The sequence below is a fragment of the Lissotriton helveticus genome, chromosome 5_1 (genome assembly GCF_964261635.1).
Source record: "Lissotriton helveticus chromosome 5_1, aLisHel1.1, whole genome shotgun sequence".
NCBI lineage: Eukaryota > Metazoa > Chordata > Amphibia > Caudata > Salamandridae > Lissotriton > Lissotriton helveticus.
This window is the reverse complement of record NC_136065.1, coordinates 1,190,499,510-1,190,522,672: the sequence shown is the minus strand read 5'-3', so window position 1 is coordinate 1,190,522,672 and position 23,163 is coordinate 1,190,499,510. Positions and strand designations below refer to the sequence as shown.

The following is a 23,163-nucleotide window of genomic DNA, read 5'->3' as shown; positions in this document are numbered from 1 at the left end:
TGCAGTGCTATCGCAACTCAACAACAACGGCCAAGACCAACCTGTGGCCTTCATCTCCAGAAGACTCCCCCCCCCCCCGCCCCCCCTGGGGAACGGCGATGAAGTACCACTGTGCGAGAAGCCTTCGTTGTGGTCTGGGCCTTGAAGAAGTTGAGGCCATAACTTTTTGGCTCTCACTTCCTGATTCAAACCGACCACAGACCCCTTCGCTGGCTCATGCAGATGAGAGGCGAAAACCCCAAGTTGCTAAGGTGGTCCATTTCCCTACAGGGGATGGACTTTCGGGTGGAACATCGGCCCGGAGTTGACCACGCCAATGCGGACGGTCTCTCCCGGTTTTTCTGCCTTAGTGACGAGAACTCCCTAGAGGTTGGGTAGCTCTCCCCACTTTCAGCTGGGGGGGACGCATGTTAGACCTGTCAGCCTTAGGGTGGTCTTCCCCATTTTTTTCGCTTGTGCCTCATTTTTCCCACCTACTTTTTGTTGGCCTTAGGACTCTGGGCACCCTCCCATTGCTAATCAATGCCATGGTGCAGGTGCTCTCTTCACCCTAACATGGCTGCCACTGACCCCTGCTACTGCAGCGTGGTCTTTTTAGGCGCACTCTAGTAGCCAGGAGCTGGCTGGAACCCTTAAACAATGTTGCAATACCAGCCTGCCCATAGCTAGAATGAGGGAAGCTCCTGGAACCTTCCAGAACAGGGGAGGTGCCACCAACTGCCACTGCCAACTGACGCTATACAAGGAAAGGGAGGGAAACTTTCTAGTCAGTTGGGGCATCACTGACCTGGGGGACCCTACGCAGGAGATTTAGGCGGTAGGGCCTAGTCAGAAACCTATACCACTGGGGGTGACAGGGACTAGGCGCTGCCCACCAAGCTGAGTAAGGAACACTGAACTAGCCCACTGATCTGGCCCGGCGGGAGGGGAACCCTGGGACCATCTGAAGTGACCTGCTGAGGAGAACCTCCAACTCAATCCCCCCCCCCCTCCTTTCAAGGAACCAAGAATTTACTTCAGAAGGTCGCAGGACTCAACTGGCGCCGAGAAGACCCCCTTTCTGTGCCCCCAAGGACTACTGGGGATCAACCAGGTATTGGGCCTTACCACCTCTGTGCCCCGTGAAACAACCTGTGCCCCCAGCGCTGTTCTGCCTAAAGTGATAACCTGCCTCCAATTTAACTAAACTACCTGTGGAGCGTACTGCCTGCCTAGCGCTTGAACTCCACCCAGCTGTGCCCCTTCAGAAGCGCTGCAATTTGCGACCTGCTGACTGACCCAAGCGCCGTGAAACCCCCCGGCGCTAGGCCCCTCGAGATCGCTGAGCCACTGAACTGCCCTTGGCTCCAACGCGCTATCTGGGAACTCACCGCCGCAGCCCCGGTCCTTACTGAGTACCCCTGGGGACGCGCTGTGCCTTGGAGCGCTCCCGGGCCCCCGGCGCTGCGTGACCTGCTGCCGCTGCTCCCGGGCGTCTGAGGAGCCCAGGGCCCTGCCGCTAGCGCCGCGGCCCCAGCTCTGTCCTGGCGAGTTCTCCCGCTGTTGCTGGCGCCATCCCGGCGGCCCCCGGTGTCAGGAGAGGGCCGCCGCTGCGCTGGAGAGGGCCGCACTAGGCCCTTAGGCCGCCAAAGCCTGAAGCTGGTCTCCCGCATCACGTGACAGGGGCGCCGCGACTTCGACCGCGCCCCCGCCCATGCAGCCTTGCTATTGGCCATCCCGGCCGCCCCCTCCGCTGCCGGCAGCTCTGTGATTGGCGGCCGACCCTACCTTGGTGCGAGGCCCGGAAACCGGCAACATCCCTGTCAGAGGGCTCCGGGAGAACCGGAGAGCCCTCCCCCAACGAGGAACACGTCGCAAGGGCCCCGACAGGCCGAAGATCACGGTAACCCCCCTGGGAGGTGGGCGGGAGGCCTAGAGGAAGAGCGGAGCCCCGCCCCAAAGGAGAACTGTGGTTGGGGCCCCGTTGGCCCCGGAGGACACTGTGAAGTTCCCTCCTGAACGGGAAGGGAGCCTGTAAGCTATTTTGAGGCCCGGATTCCCATAAAGTTAACCCCCGCTGGGGAAGAATGGTGACTGGTCCCTGTTGGCCCCATATTAGGACCAGAGCTGGGCCAGGGCCTTGCCAAACGCCTTTGAGGCCTGAGTTTAGTCGAGTTAACCCCTGGCTAGGGGTCTGCTAATGCTTTCTTAAATGTTGATTCAACCTGCAGAGTGAAGAGGTTATTCCTAAGGAATGAAATGTTTTACCTATGCTTGATGAAACGCTCATTTCACTCTATGCACTGTTTCTCCTTGCCTTAAAAAAATGCTCTACATGTGTTTAATGAACTATTAGCCTTCATTTGATGACCTGCTTATTCCTGACAATAGGAAATGTTATTGCCGAATAATGAAGCGTTATTCCTGGGATGAAATGTTTATTCCTGCGAAATGAAATGTGTTTAATTGCCTTTATAAAGAATTCCTTGCAGGTGCTGTCGAAGAGCAAGGCTGATGCCAGGCCTGCAGTTATTTAATATTTAATATGTAATATTTATTCATTTTAGTATTTATTGCTGACTGAGGAAACCCATGTGTTTTTAAGAGAAGCTAATAAGTTATTCTCCTGTGAACTTTTGATCACCCTGATGCTAATCTTATATAAATAGCTATTGATTTCAATCCAGCATACTGGTGTGGTCTCAGTCATTGCGTGTGCATTTAAAGTTTCAGTGGATGTGTGTGCTGTGTAGTCACTTAACACCTGAGCTTTCGGGTGCCTACCTGCTCGTGCCAGGCTACTCCCGGGGAACTGGTGAGCCCAGTTCCTACAGCTTGGATCCTTATATTTTGATGAATACTATTGCTGTTGATGCTATTTCTGATTGGGTTGGAGTGGGTGTTATGGATACCCATTGAATGTAACACATGTGTACTGATTTACTAATGACTACAAGTGTGCTGTCCGAGCCCTTTCTTTTGTGTTTAGGAGGATAATGCACCTGCTGGAGAGATCATTGCATACCGCAAAAATGCCAGGGTATAATCGTGGTACATACTGCGTACAAATCACTCTAACAAGTGCATTAACCAAAAGGAGCTATTGTACAATCGTGGTACAATAGCTCCTTTTGGTTACAGCACTTGTTAGAGGGATCTGTGTGCAGTATAATAACAGGTTTGACTCATCAAGCATAGAGACTTCAAGTGCCTACTATAACGCACTGAGCATAACTAACAGGTCACAAATGTGTATTTTATGAAGATTGCTCAGTGGGTTACAGCTCAGGTTTCAGAAATCCTTGTGTTTGTCCAGGGTTTGAAACACTGATTGGTGTAGGCCACAGTCAGTAATAGCCAGATGCAATGAAGTTTGTAAAATGTGAGCAAGTCAAACCTTATGAAATGTAATACAAGAAAAAAGTACGGTATATAGTGTTATATGCAGATTTCGGTGAGCAATAGCGCTATTTTAGAGCTTATGAGGGATGAGTTGAATACCCCCGAGGTTCTAGCCATCCTCAAAAATTTGAAGAATAATTTGAAGGCCTGAGCGTAAAACCGATTCTTTGTTTTTGTCTATAATGCAGAATTACCTTACATCCCTGAGTCTTATATTAAGCACACGTATGCAGTCATTGTGTAAAGTTTGTGGAGTGTTGTAGAAACTAGCTGGAAAGAGTGGTTTGACTTATTTTGCCTCAGGTACCATCATAAGTGGTAAGTGGGCAGAGTCTAGTTGCAACTGTCCCTAATGCCAGATGTCACATTTTGCTTTATGTGTATACGTCTGCCAGTTTTTAATTCTTTAAATAAGCCCAGCTACATGTGAATGTTTTCTCGGTACTGTTATTTAATATACGAATCAAAGAACACCAACCCTTGTTTAAACTGTACCCTTGTTTGTTATCTATTTACTTACCTTTGTATAATTGCTAGAGCACCTCGGATGTGTCCTTAAAACAGAGCCTTTATCCTAAATTTCGACCCATGGTCCTGAATTTTTGCAGTCACTGCCCAGATTGTGCCTCCATGCCAGGTAGTCACCCGAGTTGGTACCGCTGGGTACTTCTATTTGACCTCTTGTGTCCCACCCTCGTGTCCTCATTTTTGTGTGCAGGAGGGCTCACTTTGAGAGCAGACAGACGCCCCTCTGGTGAAGCCTGAGCCTGCCTGATGGTGAGACACTGCGGGTCAGAATGGCACCATTGTGTCCGGCAGAGCCGGGCTGTGTTTGCAGATCAGTGAGTGGGTCGCCTGTGCCCGGCATACCCAGGCCTGCTCGCCGCGCGAGCTTGATATATTCCGATGATACACCACTTAAGGCCGGCCAACAAAAGGCCACTGGCCTCCCACTCGAGCTTGTTAGTCGCGTGCGGGTGGGCGGGGTTGGGGATTTGCAGCCATCACTCTGCGAACTTGCAGCCATAGATTCTTGCTAAGATTGATGCCGTCTCCTAAAACAGTGATTGCTTCTTTTTTCATGAAGATGCGCGCCCTTCTTGTCCCCGCCGTGAATGCATATGGACGCCCGGGTTCTAGCGCCTCTTTCTAACATGTAACCTCTCCTACCCATGTGCAGCTGAACAAGGAGAACAAGACCCTGAAGCGCATTAGCATGCTCTACATGGCCAAGCTGGGACCAGACATCATCACCGAGATCAAGATCGACGACGACTACCCCTCCGCCGACGCCCCCGACGCTCCGTGCACCGCCATTGGCTGCCAGCGGCAGATGAAAGGTGGGTGTTTACGGCCAACCTGTGGCGCCATCTTTAAATACGCGAACCGCAAAGTGAGGGTGGGGTCTTAGTGTAATAAAAAACGAGCATGTAAATATGTTAAAGAAGAGATCCAATACCAGCATGCTCACATGTGCTACTTTTTGGTTTGAATAGACATACCTATTGTTTAGAAAGCAAGAAACTGAAATGCCCTAACGCTGAATGTTATGAATTCGAGGCGACAGCGATGGGGCCTGCAGAGGCGGCGGCCCCGCTGCAGGACGGGCAGGTGGGAGGGGTTCTACAGATAAGGCGCCTGAGGGGAGGTGGGAGCTAGGCGAGGTGGGCTGGGAGTAACACTGGAGAGATTTACAAACATGCAGCTAAATACAGAGACCCACCTTCTGTCCTATAGTTTAATCAGCAAAAGTATAATGTGAGACACGCCCACGTATATATGACTCTGACCTTCGTGTGAAAACAAATAGAGCTGAAGGGCACATAGTCTGTGCTATTACGCATGGCACTGAAGTGGACAGACTGGCATTATGCCCCGTGGCCTATAATGACCTATAATGTAGGCGGGATGAGGTTCAGTGGTGCCCGCTGTCCACGCTGGGCCCTGTGTATCACTCCTTGCCTTTGCGGGCACCTAAAGCATACATGCCAACATTTTAGGATAGGGAGGTGGGAGATTTAAATTAAAAATCGGGAGAATGAAAATTTCCCATTGACGTCTATTGTAGAAAATGCAATTTCAGGCGGGAGACAGCTAAAATAAAGCCATTTTGGCTTGAATAATCGGTAGTCTCCCGCCTGAATCGGGTCTATTGGCATGTATGCCTAAAGTCCGTGATTCTCTGGCCCTGGGCGGGAGTCATGATCTGATTAGGGCGGGGGAGGACAGGGCCTCTTGACGCTTCCTTCTGTGTTGATGAGGGCATTTGGTTACAGTGTTATTCCTCATATCATTTTACTTTTTGTATGTATGTTCGATTTCCATTTGACGAGGGCCAAGATAAGTAGTTCGTACATCATGTATACATGTTTACGCATGAGAGCATCTAGTTTTCAACCCATTACTTATTTTGTAACATTTATGATGTGATCCAAATCCAGTAGGTCAGCACTGGTTTGACACTAATGGAAAATACCTTCCTCACATAGTTCTCCGTTTAACCCTGCCCATGCAGCCAGAGGCCACACAAGGACTGTCCTCCGAGTCTGGGCAGTGGTCGGGCCGCTTTCCTGCTAGGTGGGATCCATACCTAGTTTTAAAATTGACACACCGCGTGGCTTTTGTTTCAAGGCACATCAAAACACCTTCTTTCGGGAGCGCTAGTACAATATTAAGAAACATAGCTTCTTCCTGCTCTCATTTTATTGAAAAAGATCATGCAAATGAAAGTGATTTTTTCGAGATCCTCAGTATGTTGGCGGCAACCAACTGCATCCCAGAAAGATGTTGAAGCCGGAAGCACTCTTTCTACTTGCTGTAGCAATATCACCATAGCCATAGGCAGTCAACACCATGTGGTGTCCAGGGCACAAGTCCTAAAAAAAGAAGTGTGGGACAAACCAAGTTAGGCAGTATAGAAGTGACATTATGGCACGAGACATCACAGCATGTGATATTCCTGCGCATGACATCACACATGGCTTCGCAGGTTGTGGCATCACAGGAAGTGGCATCACAACTCATGATCTCACAGGAAGTGGCATCAGATCTTAGGAACAGGAACAAAAGATTCTCCTGGATACCTGTATTCATAAATCCAAGCTTCTCACATTCCTCAATCTCATTCAATCAACCACCATTGATAGTCTGACCAAATTACATTTGTCTGTCACACAAGTTTAGAAAAATACACAGGTTTTTAATATTATATACTCTATTGATCACTTTCAAACAAATGTTTTCACATAAAATCATCACCCTCCGCTTGGAGGAGCAAACGTTTGCTCCTGAATGCAGTGGGTGCAAATTTCATCCCTGTGTTTCTCAAAACCAAAGTGATTGTTGATTGGGTAGAATCGCTAACTTGCAAGATGGTGAAGGTTGCAAGAATCAAAAATAGGGGGCTACCACGTATGGATCCATATTTGTGAGAGACCTCTTAACTCCATGACACGAGGTGGACTTCGCTTTGGTCAAACCTCTATGATTGTGAGCAAATTGCTTGAGACCCAGCTGACTTATATGAAGCACCGCATTCCCAAAATTAGAAAAGGGGAAGCCCTTTTTATCTGACCTTTGTGAATATCTTCATGAACTATGGGTGCTTCATGTATTTATTCACCGCACCTACTTAGCATGTAATGAATTGATCATTGGGGAAGTGATGTAATTTTGGTCCTGAGGAAGTTGGTTGAAATTTTGAATTGCCGAAATGCGTCTAGAATTGATTGAAGCCACAATTTACAAAGCACTGGCTGTTTTATACATTTGAAATGGATGCATAGCTAACCAGTGATGTATTAAGTAGATTTGCCTGCTCACAAAGTCCAATAGTTTTATCTACAAATATTTCCTCTGTATATCTTGTGTGAACAGAGTCATTTTAATGTTTTTAATGTGTGATGATTTTGGTGAAACATTTCTTGGAAAGTGATCAATAGAGTATGATATATTAAAAATCCATGTATGTACCTAAACCGGTGTGGTAGATTAATGTAATTTTGCCAGAAATCAATGGTGGTTGATTGAATGAGATTGAGGAGTGTGAGAAGCATTTTTAATACAGGTATCCAGGGAAAATCTTATTTTCCCGTCCTTCTGAATCCTGTCTCCTTGTTGTTCGAGTGGTTACTCTCTTTTTTATTAATATTATCTTTTTTTATTAAAATGATCAGATCATATGTTTAGTAGGTCTAGCATGAGTATATTTGAGCCAATACGAGATTCAGCAAATAAGATTTTGTGTCAGGAGTATGTCAAAAAAGTAATGCAACCCTGTCGTAAAATCTGGAACTCAACATTCACTTTTTGTTTTAACTCTGCCACAAAGAATTTAGCAACAAGTAGAAATGTGGTATTAAATCTATTCTGCTCAATTGTTTGCAGAGTCTGCATTGTAAAATATTACCCAACCAATCAGGTATTTGTAAAGTGTGGCTTATCACCCCGGGGAGTATCCAAGCATTGGGAACTGACGCTGGGTACTGACGGGTTAAGGCACCTGCTGTAGAGATCTTTGTGTGCCCAGGACATCTCAGGAAATAATAATAATGGAAAGATAACGCTGTAGGTTAATACATTTGCTGGAGAGATCTCTGTTTTATCTAGTCCCAGTTTTGAATCAAAGTAGCATAGAGGGCTAATATGTCCGATTTTTATTTTATTTAGCTAGGTGAGTGGGTTAATGCTTTTAACACCAAGATCCTTTTGTTACTTGCAGTTCATAAATTCTAATCCTTCTAAAATAGCACAGTGAGCTATAGCTATGAAGGACACGTGACTTCTTCATCTTGTAACTCTCAATGTCTTATGCAACCCATCCTGTACATTGATTTACACACACATGATTTATTGTCACTATATAACGTTTACATGTGGTGTAAAGTGCTCTGACACCCTACATCTGGATGAGTAGCACTATAAAAGAATGAAAACAAAATAGTGACATTCAAATTGTTATTTGTGTATCAACTGTGACAAACCAGCACATCTGACATTCTTATAGTGCGTGCATATCTCTTATATACAGGCACTGAACTAAGTCAAAAGCATTCCTTTCTTGAGTACATTTTGAAGTAATAACAAGCTGTGTGCCTTTGCTTCCCCTCCATTGTGTGAATCACATCCATGGAACTGCAAAACCTTCATCTTCATCATGCCTTTGAGCAGCAGTCCATTCACTGCCCTCCAGGATCTAAGAAATCTGTTTTAAATGTCCCAGCAAGGTCGGGACGGGAGAGATTTTCACAAAAATTCCACTTTTAGTGACCACATAATGTGCACCAGTATTTGGAAAGAACAATGTGTTTCATATGTGGCAAGATTTTGGCTGTTGGACAGAAAGCATATTGGTGCAAGGAGGCTCTGCTTTTCATCCTCTCTGGGGATGACGGACGTACCTAGCAAGGTAAGTGTGATCGGTGCTGGATAGTTGGGTCTGATAAGGGTAACGATTAGTGCCTCTGAGGGATGTTGAATATGGGTCCCCACCATGGTGGTCATAACTGTGTGTGTGTGTGAGGTGAGTATGTATCATCCTAGGTTTCCTAATGTTAGGGGCAGCCCTAGGATGTCAAATGGACCTAACAGGGTGTACCTCTTTGTAGGAGAAAAGGAACAATCCCGACAGTACCAATACCATAAACTATAATATTCCATTACGCTGATAACCATGAAAGATATGTTTTTAAACTTTATTTATCCTTCTTCCAGAACATTAAACACAACAAAATCTGTAACTTTGGATCGCCAAGGAACATTTTTACCTTTCAGTATGAGTGACACAATTTGGAGAACTGTAGATTAGTGACGACATATCACACTCAGATCCAGAAGTATCAGGCAGTCGCTCCCGTGAAAGACATGACAATGCTCATTAACACACAATATATTTGTTTCTCCCAGAATAAATTAATTTCGTCTTGCATCTGAGTCCACCATCCATTGTCCTTCTAAAGCTCAATATGGCAGATTGTGTCTTCTTGTGTCAACAAATACTGTTGCAACGGATCCATATATTTTAAGAATGAGCAGCAGGATGAAGTAATCATCTATCATATCTTCTCAATATATGAAATGCATGCATAATTATTTGTGTCTGCAAGATGACCTTTCATCCAGTGTGTGGCTACTCTTTTGCCCAAACGCTATATCCACAGACTCTGTATGTTTTTTTAGAACATCTTGTGCGTAACTGAGTACTACTGTAAGTTAGGTCAAGCTAATCTCAGCTGCTATGATATATACCTAAATCTTTTTTTATGTTCTATTATTAGGAGAAAGGTAATGGTTAGTGCAGACAAGCAACTGTTTACAGTGGACACTGTCACAAGCGCACTCATACAGTCGTACCCTAGTGTACTCGGTCCCCAAAGTTTAGGCCTGATCATGCAATTTAGGGCTCTTGGAAAAAATAGCAGGGGCCTACGACATCGAGGAGAGCTGGAGGAGCCTGCAGTGATAAAGGGTCTGTTGTGAAAGCACACTGGTTTCTAAAAGCTGTGTGGCAGTCTTGAGCCCATCCTGTGAGAGAGGGCAGTCCCACAGCTTCCGGAAGTAATAGAAGAGTGGGAAGTCTGGCATCCCCATCCTGCATTAGCTAGATTTCTGTTTGGCCCTTACTTTGAAGGAAAGGCTGGATAAGCAAAGCTGTCTGCAAGGCAATGACCCAACAAATTCTGTTTGTGTAAACACCACAGTTCAGCAGGGGGAGGGGAACCTTTACAAGGGGAATGTCCTGTCGTCCATAGTAAGAACGTAATGGGCTCCTCTATGCGTTTCCTGGCAAAACAGAAGCAAATTCTAAAGTGCTTACAGTCTGTAGATGAGAAATATGCTTAGCGGGACGGGCCTAAAGGAATGTCATGGTATTCATTCTACCACAATGCTAGGGAGGTCTTCACTTCCCCAGGCAATATTTAGGCATATGAACAGGTGGCATGACATAATCTTTTCACAGGAGCACACCTATCTTTCTGGATGGATCCTTTGAAGTGTGTAGACAGAACCCTTGGGAGCAGGCTCTGTAGTCCCGCATCTTCCCAAGGTGACTGCCATTCTATCCAGTGATGTCAAAGAGCACCTGAGAATGCTCCTTTCAGGCCTGTGAAATGTGCTGAAGTGATCTAGCGCTGCTACTAGAGGCACCTGACAGCATATCCTAATTGAGGCCTCTTGGCTTGTCTCATTCCTTTGTCCAGTGTCTTTCTTTGTTAGTCCACCCTGGATCTGAGCCTCAGTCAGACAAGAAGTTCAGGTAGATTTCCAATCTGTCTAGAGCATGACCCCAGTAAGGGACAAGACTCCATCGCAATTGCAAGTGGAGCGCAACAGACTCCCTCTCTGCATGCATAGTCTGGTCTCTGGACCGCTCAGAACTTTGTTCATGCATATGACTAGTGGATACTTAGTGTTTCATTATTCACTGGCCACAGTGGTCCAGGGGCAGACTGCAGGTTGCCCTGCGGGTAGCTAGAAGAGTGTGTGGTTCCCAGATTTCAGATGCGACCTGAGTGATCTGCAAGACGAAATGCAGGTGTATTGAGTCTCAAGGAGTGATTAGTGGCCTCCACCCTCAAATGTTGTCAGACCCCAGGGGGCCCCCTTGTAACAGGCACACCTGTACACATACAAACACAACCACATGTCTGAGGTAGAGCTTTGTTGTTAATCAGGGTTAGAGACTTTCTGGATGATAGATGTAAAGTGTGCTGGTAAATTGAGTTAGACTGGGAAGTGGGATGAACGTTCCTCATAGTCAGTGTGTGAGTGATGAATTAAAAAGGTTTGTTAGGTCCAATGTAAGTCCCAAATGTCTTCCCTTTCCCTCCCCTTATTGGCTCACCCGTTTCTTCATACATTCTCATTGTACGTTTTTCCTCTCTCATCGTAGCCAGGTTCTCTTATTTATTTGGAGGCTTAAATACTGTAGTTTTCTCTTAACCCCACCTACTCTTCAGCCTACCTCTGATTTCACGGCCTCCTTCCCTATTCTTACCATATTGGTAAGCCAGCTAAGGCGCGAGCCATAGAAATAGCAGAAGTGATATTCGGATGTGATCACCCTGGCAGCACTCTGCTGTATAAACGGAACACCCACCTTTATCTGCCTTGTGGATTTACAGCCATGTCAAATGGGACTTGTATGCAGGTATTCAGTAATCCCCAAGCACATTATTATAGATGAAGGAACACACAAACCTCCCAAAAGCACCTAGTAAGGCAAAGAAGGTCTGGAAAGTGCAGCTTTTCTTAGGGGCTACCAAATACCAACATAGACATGCCACAGAGGAAGGGCTTGCATGGCACACTAGCACATTCTTTCTAATTAGCCCTCATGATTACAAGCTAAACAACATTGTTTGAGGGCTAATTTCCAAGATTTTTTGGGTGATCATGACGTTCCTATTGTAGCAGACGAGCCCAGGAAGAGCCCATGTAGTCTGCTGTATAGCTAGCACAAAGATCAGAGAGACGGCTAAACCAGTGGGCGGCGAGTACACACGATAAGTAGCCACAGAAGATAACGTTATCACATTTGGTCGAAAAATGTATGAAATCAGTGTTAGAACGAATTGTACAAGGGGTGACTGTAGGAGGCAGGCTTGGTATATGGTGCTCACTAATGAAAGTGAAGCACCCTGCACTAACCCAGACAACCCTTATGGTGATTTAATTGTTTTAGATAACCTTAAAAAGCTCTCTAAGTGGTAGCTGTGGAGAGAGCCTTCAGAGTCTAAAGCAGCTTGTTTTACCAGTACTAATCATATAGTGTAGGTTAAGCGAAAAAGAACCACACAGTGCAGTTATAAATATATGTATTTATTATAAGCACTTACTAACACATTGCGATATCTCCTACTCAGTGATATACTCACAATACACACAGTGGTCTCCAGGTGGGGACCAAACCATATACTCAGAAAGTGGAATGCGAACCACGACCTAAGTCAAGACTGGACCCAGAAGACATAGATGAACCAGGGACCCAAGAAACCACCCAAGGTTAGTACCCGGGAACCTCACGGAGGCAGTGTGCAGAGTGGGAACACAACTGCGTTTTCAATACAATTCAATGGGTAAGTCACTTTTGCAGTTTTTAAGAAGGACCCTTCCCTGAGGACCCTGAAGAAACCCCTTGGAAGATGGAAGGTTGGATAGTCACCCCACCCATGGATAGCCCGGGAACCAGGGTTCCTACACCAGGGAAGCAGGGTGCATAGGTGCTAAGTGACTTTGGAAACTGCCGGAGACCATAATGGAGGACTTCAGTGAAGATGCCGCTGGCAAAGAAGGTGAAAGAGTATGGTGGAACCCAAAGGTGGATTCAAGATGAGGGGTACCTGCAAGCAGAGGGGACATAGTCTATGCCACTCAGGAGTGACCAGGAGGCACAGAAGACGAATGCCCACCGATATCAGAGATGCAGGAGAGTTGACGGTGACCTTGGAGCTGCAGCTGTGTGGACCAGGCGACACTGTGGAAGACCAGGAGCCGTTCACGAGCTGTTTCACGTCGGATGTCAAGAGCCAGGGAGTCGGTGTCCGTCGGGAGCACCAACAAGCCTTGGCAACTGTAATAACTGTAGTAGATGAAAAATGTGCAGTGTCGGAACCAGCAAAGTCCAAGTGACTCACCGCAAGCAGGTAAGTCAGATCAGGCCCGAACAAGCAGGGGAGCCCACTGGAGTCTAAGAAGACACTCAATGGGACCCATGGGCCAAAGGCACAGGAGTCGCAAGAGGACCTCGAGCAGCTCACCAATGATGAAGGCCCATGGTGCAGTGGATGCAGTGAGGACGAAGATCTTGGTAGCAAGAGGTGCTTGAGGCTGGAACTTCTTGGAGCTCGAAGATCTGTGGTGAAGAGTCAATAAGCCTTGGCAACGTAAGTTGACGCTGTGCACAGAGGTACTGCTCCAGCGGCTCCGACGAGTGTCTTCAAACTTGCTGTGAAGACAGTGCAGTTCTCGAGGGAGTTGCGAAACCATCACCTGTGTTGCTGAACCTTTTGGAGTCCGTAGGAGCTCAAGGACAGCAGGCCGGTCAACTTCGTTGCGGTGCCTGCAGGTGCAGGGAAGTGATTCTTTCACTTCAAGGTAGACTACTTCGGGTGTCTTGGATGTCCACAGGCCTGCAGAAGAACCTGTAGGAAGTACAGGCACAGACGACGCAGAAGACAGGCAAGACGAGGAGCAGCAGGAGTCTTCCCAGTTGCAGTCCCAGTTCCCAAAGTGTAGTGCAGCAAAGTCCAAAGTTCCCAGACGGTTGAAGATGAAGTGGTTTCGGATCTGAATCTTGTCCTATGATGAATCTAAAAAAACGCCCACAGGTAAGCCCTTAAGTACCCTAAGGAAAGGGTTGGGATGGTTCAGGGGTCCCTCCCACAGGAGGGGATGAACAGTGGGGAGGATATTTCCATGTCCTATGTCCAGTTTCGCGCCAGAGCGGGAGCCAACGGCTCCGTGAACTGGCTCCAACCGGAGTATGCAAGGAGGGCACCAAATCTGCCCTTCAAAGCAGTATAGTGGCGCTGGTAAGCGCCCCCACCCTGGCCCAATACACTAAGTCCTGTCTGGGACGTGGTCACACCTCCCTGTGACAGGAGACCTATTGCCCTGCCTTCCCCTGCTGGAGCTTAGCTCAGCAGCAGGAGGGCAGAATTGTGTCTCTGGTCGGCAGCAACCATTGTTAGCTGTCCAGGTCTGGAAGACTGGTACCGGGAGCACTGAGGGCTTCCCGAAGGGGCCCTAGGGTGCATGGAATCATACCTCCATCATAGTTTATGGTGTCGGGGTATGATTTTAACATGTTTGATACCAAGCAGGCCAGGGTAAGTTACAGCCAGTTTCGAGTTATCCATTGCGTAATGACGCAAGGCCACTCTATGTATCGTAATGGCTGATGCACTTACAATCCGAGAGAATAGACTCTGTGGATTGTAGGGGTGTCCTGCTCATGCAGGGGCACCCTCACACTTATAACTGGGCACCCTGTCTTCAAGATTGAAAGGCCTGCCTTAGGGGTGACTTATAGGTTTTAAGTGCAGTGACCTCAGATATAAGCAAACATATCTGTCGTAAGTGTTGCTAACACCAGCTTACAAAGGTGGCAATGGCAGGCTTTTAGTTACAATTTGAGTGGTCTCCCCTGGGTGGCATAATACATGCTTCAGCCCATGAGGGGACCCCTGGTGTACCGATGCCCTTCATACCATATACTAGGGGATTACCAGGGTACTCCTGTAGCCAATCTGGGGTGTACCTAAGTTCTTACCATGATCCAATTTATGGAAGAAGCACATAGAATGGGTTCCTGATTAGCAGTATCCCAGTCAGACTAGTCAGTAAAACACAATGACACTGGCAAAAAGTGGGGGTAACCATGAAAGCAGATCCTACTTTCCTACAGTGAACTTGCCACACTTTAGGGCTTGCGTACTTTAAACACTTGAATTTGAGTATTCTGCAAATTAAAGGATGTCCAGAAACAAATCGTGTACCTTTACAAGTGAGTTTGACTAACGCTGAACATCGTTTTAGAGCAAGTGACTGTGAGTTGGTACCAGTACAGGATCTTCATAGGTTGTTGACTGGTGTAGTGTGGGCATTGTCATAAAAAGCACTGGCCCACTCATACCTTTGCATTAAGAATGTCCCTCATTGTCTCTTGTTGAACGAGAAAAAAACGATGTTCTTTAGCATGTGTTGTGCCGTGGTTTGGCATGCAAGGTAGGACTTTCTTATTTTAGGGGAATCAGAATTTTTTTCTCAACTACATGGAAAAGGTTCAGTACTTTAGCCATCAAACTGAGAAATCTCAGGCAGATGGAGCACATAAGGAAATATTAATTGAGGAAAATTGCTTGCTCTCAGCCTCTGTTGTACTGTGGAAATTCCCTATCATGCGCTGCAGTGTGGTGTGCAGGTAATAGGAGTGATTCTGGTCTTCAGCACACTTTAGTGAATGAGCACCACTTTAAAATCCCTTCGCCTTTTTTTATCACAGAGTTGAGAGACCAGTGCTTTTCTGTTCAAGAAGAGAAGAAGAATCTAGCCATCGAACTGGAGACCCTGAGGACCAGGCTCATTGATGTGATCGGAGAAGTAGGTATCCAGTTTGATTACTTTCCCCCTTTGTGTGTCAACCTCTTTCAACATTTATTGAATCACAGGCATCCTTTGTCTGTTGGCTAATTTGTGACTTTGGAGACCTACCTTTAATCTGTACTTTACCAGATATTGCGTAACCCATTCCTGGTGCAAATCACATCCTCTGCCCTTTTCTTGCTTCTCTTGTATGAGGGACATCTAGCAACAGGCCTTGCTGGCTTTTAAAAAACATTTACTTTGATGTTTGTGTCTCTGTTTCGCCAACTTTAGGTGAATAAAACAAAGCAAGAAAACATTGTTCTTTCCAAAGAAGCCCGTGACCAGAGAAAGCTCCTGAACAAATGCAATCGAGGTATTGGATCTTCACTGTATCCTGTTCGGTAGCCAGACTTGCTGTAGTTGATATTCTGCAGTAGTATCTTGTCAGACCTCTTATGCTGTTGTCTTCCAATGCATGTCACCACTTCATATGTTCCCCAGTGTATTTCTCTTGTTCTCACCTTGCCTTGTGCTGCAGCAAGGGGCTGAGTGTGTGTTGGCGGGGAAGGGGAGGAGAGATGATGAGAGGGAAATTGCTACTCCATGTCCAGGCTATGAAAGACTTTGCATAAGTGAATCGATGTGATCTTTTGCTGAAAACCTTTTATCTAGGTCCAACACCATCCTTGAAAGATTGTGCTTTCTGTTCAAGGTCTAGAGGACAAAAAATGAACATAAGTAAATTGTCAGGGAAGAGAAGCGGTCAGTTCCCAATATAGAAATCTTTTGCAGTTTCTCAACATAAATAGTAAAAAATAGGTGCAATTTTAAATGCCTAATTAATGGTGGCGAGATTCGTGCATTATTGTTTACTCAGCCGAGAAACTCATCTTCAAGGTGAGGAAAGTGGTGTAGTCAAGTCCTTTTCAATTCTAGGCCGCTGCTTAGAGATATTATTTTCCCTGTAAATCCGGGTGCATAAAGTTCCAGGTGTTGGTTATGGTCAGGTGGGCGTGGTAACATTTTGTTCAGGGGTTTCTCTTACAGAGAAAGTCTTTTGTAGATGCATAATACTGGCTCGCAGCCGAAAACCAAATTTTTAAGTGCCGTATGTTCCACTACAAGAGGAAGGCAGAGGGTCTCAATCTTGGTACCCTATGGAAAGCCGCTCGTGGCTGTGTGATCCGAATTGTGGAAGGAGGGTTGATAGAAATAGAGTGCAAGAGAGGAAATTTAACATAAGTAGTTCTACATTTGGGATATGATTGTTTACCCTGTACGTTTTCAGCCTGGGGTTAGTCAGTCTACAGGACGCAGCATGATGTTGAGATTAAATACTTCTTAAAGTCACCCACAGCCCTAAATTGAAAGTTTTCACCCCAGTATCAGGGCATGGCGTAGCAAATTGTAAGTGCAAACATTCACTTGCAAAAACGTGTCTTTTACAGTTTTTACTGCTGATGGATATGTGTAGTATTTTAAGGAACAAAAAAAGAAGAATTCTACCTAAGTTGAGGCCGCTAAAATAGGATGCCCTCTGTCTCACTCACTTAGTCGTACTTCTTCCTGGACACCTTCACACACTGCCAAAGAACACACCCTCCACAGTTTGAAGACTATTTTTCTAGGGTAAATGTGTGGGTAGTATTTTATTTATTTATAAGTTTTATATAGCACTAGCTAGACCCAAGGATATCAGAGCGCTTTTCATAAAAGAAAAATAGCATAGTGTAGCATATCATAGGATGCATAAAATAAGCATTACTTTTAAGACAGCATAAATGAAAGGGGTGAATGACATGTTAGATAGTTGAAACAATCAAATAACCAACTGTCACTGACGGTCGAGTTATGAGGAGAGTGGGCTATTGAAGCCTAGTTCAGTTGGCTTGAGCGGTAAAGTATTTGTTGAGGAGAAGGAGTTTCAGGTCCATTTTAAAGTAGGAGAAGGAAGGGTTGCATCGGAGGTCTCTAGGGAGTGCGTTCCAAATCCTGGGTATATTTCCAGAAAAAGAGCGAGTCTGGGTGGTTTTCCTTTTCAGTTTCGTAGGAATGAGAAGAAGTGAGTTGGATCTTCTCAGAGTTCTGGCTCTTCCTGTTTTTATAAGTGTGCTATTTAGATAGTTGGGGGAATGTTTGAAGGGCTTTCTGTGTGAAGTAGGCAGTCTTGTAAATACACATTCCTTCAGTGGGAATCCAGTTGAGGGACGGTGATATGTGTACAAAACATTTAACACCTGTTATGAGCTGGCCCGCCATGTTTAGGACTGACTTTAGGGGGGGCTAAGTGAGTTTTCGACGTCCCTGCGAAGATGGCATTCCCTTAGTCCAAATTAGAGAGGTCTAGGGATTGTACTATTGTCTTGAAATCATCAGGGGGAATGAAAGGTTTATTTTTCTTGAGGTGTTTTAGCGAGTAAAGCGCTCCTTTGGCAGAGTTTTTGATGTGATCATTCATTGACAAGTTCTTGTGTAGGGTGATGTCTTAGGACTTTTCTGAGTCGGACAGGGCAGGGAGCAATTTAGGGCATGCAGGTTCTTGAGCCAGTCTTGGATTGGTAGGTGGTTACTTTTAGGGGAGAACAGTATTAACTCAGTTTTGTTCGGGTTCAACTCTAAGTGGTTCGAATTAAACCAAGTTTGTATCTTGGTTTGTGTAATTGAGGTGTAGGATGTCACTGGGTGATTTGATTTTGTAGTAGAGTGGTGTGTCATTTGCAGGTAATATTTGACTCCTGCTTGCTTCAGAATGATTGTAAGGGGTTCCATGAAGAGATTGAAGCAGGAAGGGGAGAGAATGAAGCCTTGGGGTCACAGAGAGTGACTCGTAAGGGCTTGGAGAGACAACTTGGAGAGACGAGTTGATTTTAATTTGTTGTGATCAGTGTTGAAGGTCAGATGCGAACCATTTTAGTACTGTGCCATTAATACCAGAGCACATCTTAAGTGTCTCAAGTAAAGCTGAGTGATTTACAGTGTCAAAATCCGCTGATCGGTCAAAAAGGATGAGAAGACATTCTTCACCTTCGTCTAAGGCTCTGCGGATATCATCTGAAATATTGAGCATGGCATTTTAGTGCTACAGCCTTTTCTGAATCCTGATTGGAAGGTGGTATGGAGGTTGAAATCACCTATATGTACGTTAAGTTGTTGAACACACTTCTCGATAGTTTTGGCTAGGATCGGGAGATTGGAAATAGGTCTGAGGTTGTTGAGATCGTTAGGGTCTGCCCCTGGTTTTTTGAGTATGGGTGTGATTTGCCCTAGTTGGAGGGAGTCCGGTAGACAGTCTGAGGTGAGAGGTGATTAAATAATTTTGTCCAGAAAGGGGCAATAATGTGTTTGAGATTTTGTACTGTTGTGGGTGGGTGGGAATCCGTAGTGTGAGAAGTAGGCTTTAAATTTGCAATGATGTTGAAGACTTCTCTTTCATTCATGAGTTTGAAATCTGACCAATTGGCATCGTTTTTCAGTTGGGTGAAGTCATGGTTGTGCTTAGTATAATTTAGGTCCATTTGGCCGTTAGTGAGCATAGTGGGGCAGGTTAGGAGGGAAGGCAGATTTGTGACTTGGATGAAGGATTTTTGCAACTTTATCTGTGAAGAAGCTGGCAATTTTTTATTTGCAGCATTCATTGGTGGCAATTATTTTGTGTAGGGATGAGCGGGTGGTTTGTCTTTTAACAATGTTGAAGAGCTTTGTGAGTCTATTCTTAGCACTGTAGTTGGGGCAAAAAAAGAGGCCTTTTCTCTAAAAATGTTTTTTTTTTATATGACAACCATGCGGTTCTAAGTAAAGCTAGGTGCATTGGGTAGGGGATTTTGTCTCCATGTCCTTTCTGCATATCTGAGTTGTCGCGTCTCGTTATTAAGATCTGCGTTGGACAAGATTTTGATTTGAGAGATCTTGATTGTTTTAGTTTGAGTGGCACCACTTGATATAACACCTCCGTCATTGATGTATTAAAGTGTACCGTAAGGTCATCAACCGTGTGAGTGGGAGGATAAGGCTGTAGTTGACCCTTGACCCTGCTCGCAGGTCAGGTCGCTCCCCACGCCGCACGGCTCCTCGTGTGCGCCCGTGTCTCCTGCCTCGTTGCCGCTGCTGCCGTGAGTTCGCCGCTGGTGAGCTCCTGGGCTGCCCGCATTGTGGTTTCTGTGCATTGCTGTAATTACTGTATTTTAGTTGTTCTTATTGTCATTGTATTCTGCTCTTTGTTTTGCGCCCCGTTTCTGTACCCCCCCCCGCTCCCCGCCGCTGCCCCCCTGCGGCCCTGCCCCTTTTTCCTTCTGTAACCCGTCCCGCAGCTGCCCCCCTATGGCCCTGCCCCCGTTTGCCTTCTGTGCCCCGCCCTTGCCAACACCCATTGGCCGCCCTGCTCCCGCCTCCCAGCTGCTTCTCCCTCCCACTTCGCCTTTTATGGAGGACGCGCGCAGCGGGCGCGCAGATGGCGTGCCAAAGGCAAGCCAGTCTGCGCCTGGACCGCGCCCAGTGCCAGAACCCCTGGACCCCGCAGCTCCCGCAACGCAGACTCCATTACGACGCCAACACCCTCCACGCTCTCAACACAGGCCGAGACCACCTCTGCTTCCAGGCTGCCCCGAAACGCACTCATGGAACCTTCTCCTGCTGCACCCGAAGCTTCTCCTGTGACAGAACCACCAGGCCTCCAATGACCGGACCCAACCACCTCCGCTGCACACTCCTCAACACTCGCTCCGCACGCAAACACGCTGTCGAGCTCTGGGACCTACTCGACATAACGGCTCCAGACGTAGCTTTCCTGACCGAGACCTGGTGGAACGACTTCTCGGCACCGGACATCGCCATAGCCATCCCAGACGGGTACAAGATATCCCGCAGAGACCGCACCCACGGAATCGGAGGAGGAATAGCCATCGTCCACAAATCCACACTCCAGGTCCACACCCTCGCAGTCGACCCTCTCAACTCCGCCGAACACCTCCACTTCCGGATCCACACTGACCCCAACACCACCCTCAGAGGAACACTCGTCTACAGACCTCCAGGACCCCGGGCCCCGTTCAGCGACTCCATCGCCGACCTCGCAGGCACCCACGCACTCGCCTCCACGGACTACATGCTCCTCGGGGACCTGAACTACCACCTTGAGAACAGCATCGACACCAACTACGCCACTCTGATCAACAACCTCTCCAACCTCGGATTCCGACAACTCGTCACCGAACCCACCCACGCCTCCGGCCACACGCTCGACCCCATCTTCTCCACAAGCACCCACGTCGCCTTTAACCACACCATCGAACTCCACTGGACCGACCACCGATGCATCCACTTCACATTCAAGAAGGCAACCACGCACCACCGCACCCAACAGCTGCCCCGTCGCTGCTGGGGCAAAGTCACCGAGGACCAGCTGACCTCCACCCTTGCCCTGAACCCACTTAGCGACCCCACCGACCTAGACACCGCCGCCCGGAGCCTCAGACAGTGGATCGAAGACTGCGCCAAGACTCTCGCCCTGCTTAAGAAACCCTCCATCAACCACCCCAGCAAGAAGGCCGCCTGGTTCACCAAGGAACTCCGGACCTCCAAACACACATGTCGGAAGCTAGAAAAGAAATGGCTCCGGACCGCACGCCGGACAACCACACTGCCCTCAAAGACGCCACCCGCAGACATCACCAACTCATCAGTACAACCAAAAGATCCTCCTTCAAAACCCGCCTTGACAACAATGCACACGATTGCAAAGAACTCTTCAGCATCGTGTAGAAACTCTCCAACCCCAGCGCCAACAGCAACGACATCCCGCCCTCGCATGAACTGTGCGACTCACTGGCCACCTTCTTCCACCGCAAGATCATCGACATTCATGACAGTTTCAACGTCCTGCCCGCCCCGACCATGACAGACCCCACCCCGAACGACACAAACCTAATGACCTCCTGCGCCCATGTAAACGACGTTGAAACACGTAAGATCATGAACTCCATCCATTCAGGATCACCAGCAGTCCCCTGCCCACACCACGTGTTCAGCAAAGCTGACACTACCATCGCACCCCAACTACGAAAGGTCATAAACATCTCCTTCAACTCGGCGACATTCTCGGAAAGCTGGAAGCACGCCGAAATCAACGCCCTCCTCAAGAAGCCCAAGGCAGACCCCAAAGACCTCAAAAACGTCCGGCCCATCTCCCTGCTCCCCTTCCCGGCGTAGGTCATCGAGAAGATTGCCAACATACAGCTGACCCGCCACCTCGAAGACAGCAACATCCTAGACCCATCGCAATCCGGATTCAGACGGAACCTCAGCACCGAGACAGCCCTCATCGCCGCCACAGACGACATGCGACGCCATCTAGACAACGGCAAAACCTCTGCCCTCATCCTCCTGGACCTGTCAGCCGCCTTCGACACGGTCTGCCACTGCACACTAAGAATGCGCCTCCAAAAAGCCGGAATTCTCGATAAAGCCCTGGACTGGACCTCGTCCTTCCTCTCTAGCAGAACCCAGAGAGTCCGCCTCCCACCCTACAGAGCCGAAGCAACCAACCTCATCTGCGGCGTACCCCAGGGCTCATCCCGACGCTATTCAACATCTACATGGCCCCCCTCGCACAAGTGGCCCGCCAACACGACCTGAACATCATCTCCTATGCCGACGACCCCCAGATCATCCTCTCCACCACCAAGTACCCTCACACCGCCAAAGTCAACCTCCACGAGGGTATGAAGGCCGTTGCCGAGTGGATGAGTAACAGCCGCCTGAAGCTGAATTCAGACAAGACGGAAGTCCTCATCCTCTGCCATATCCAGTTCGCCTGGGACGACTCCTGGTGACCGACTACACTAGGAACAGCACCGACACCCACGGACCACGCACGCAACTTGGGATTCATCCTCGAATCCTCCCTCTCCATGTCCAAGCAGGTCAACGCCGTCTCCGCCTCCTGCTTCAACACCCTCCGCATGCTTTGCAGGATCTACAAGTGGATCCCGACCGAAACAAGAACAGTGACACAGGCCCTCGTCAGCAGCAGACTAGACTACAGCAACGCACTCTATGCTGGTATTCCGACCAAACACCTACAGCGACTACAACGCATCCAGAATGCCTCGGCCCGCCTGATCCTCAACCTCCCCGTCGCAGCCACATCACCCCCCACCTAAGAGACCTGCACTGGCTCCCCGTCAACAAGAGGATCACCTTCAAGCTCCTCACCCATGCACACAACGCGCTCCACAACTCCGGACCAGCGTACCTGAACAGCAGACTCAACTTCTACACCCCCGCCCGCCAGCTCTGTTCTGCAAGCCTCTCTGCCGTCCCTCGAATCCAACGGACCACTTCCGGAGGCAGATCCTTCTCCTTCCTCGCTGCCAAGACCTGGAACACCCTCCCTACCCACCTACGGCAGACCAAGTACCTGCTCACCTTCAGGAGGCTCCTCAAGACCTGGCTCTTCGAGCAGTAGCAGCAGCCCCCCCCCCTCCAGCGCCTTGAGACCCTCACGGGTATGTAGCGTGCTTTATAAATACTGTGATTGATTGATTGATTGATTTAGTTGGGCACGAATCCTGGATTCTAGTGCAGTGATTGGGACTTGTTTGATGTTCCTGGTCCAGTACTCAAGTTTGTCAGATTGTTCTGGTTGGATCTGGCATGTGAATCAGTATTAAACAATACGCAGTGGTGGTCGGACCAGTT

General features: G+C 47.7%; 1 protein-coding gene across 1 annotated transcript in view; it reads left to right on the top strand.

Moving 5' to 3' along the window:
• SHTN1 (shootin 1) overlaps positions 1 to 23,163 on the top strand; it is a 711,155-nt gene that overhangs the window by 361,986 nt on the left and 326,006 nt on the right. Inside the window, exons 5-7 of the mRNA XM_078643901.1 lie at positions 4,562 to 4,721; positions 15,386 to 15,483; positions 15,760 to 15,841. Of these exons, the coding sequence (XP_078500027.1) occupies positions 4,562 to 4,721; positions 15,386 to 15,483; positions 15,760 to 15,841 (340 nt within the window). The remainder of the gene's footprint in view (positions 1 to 4,561; positions 4,722 to 15,385; positions 15,484 to 15,759; positions 15,842 to 23,163) is intronic.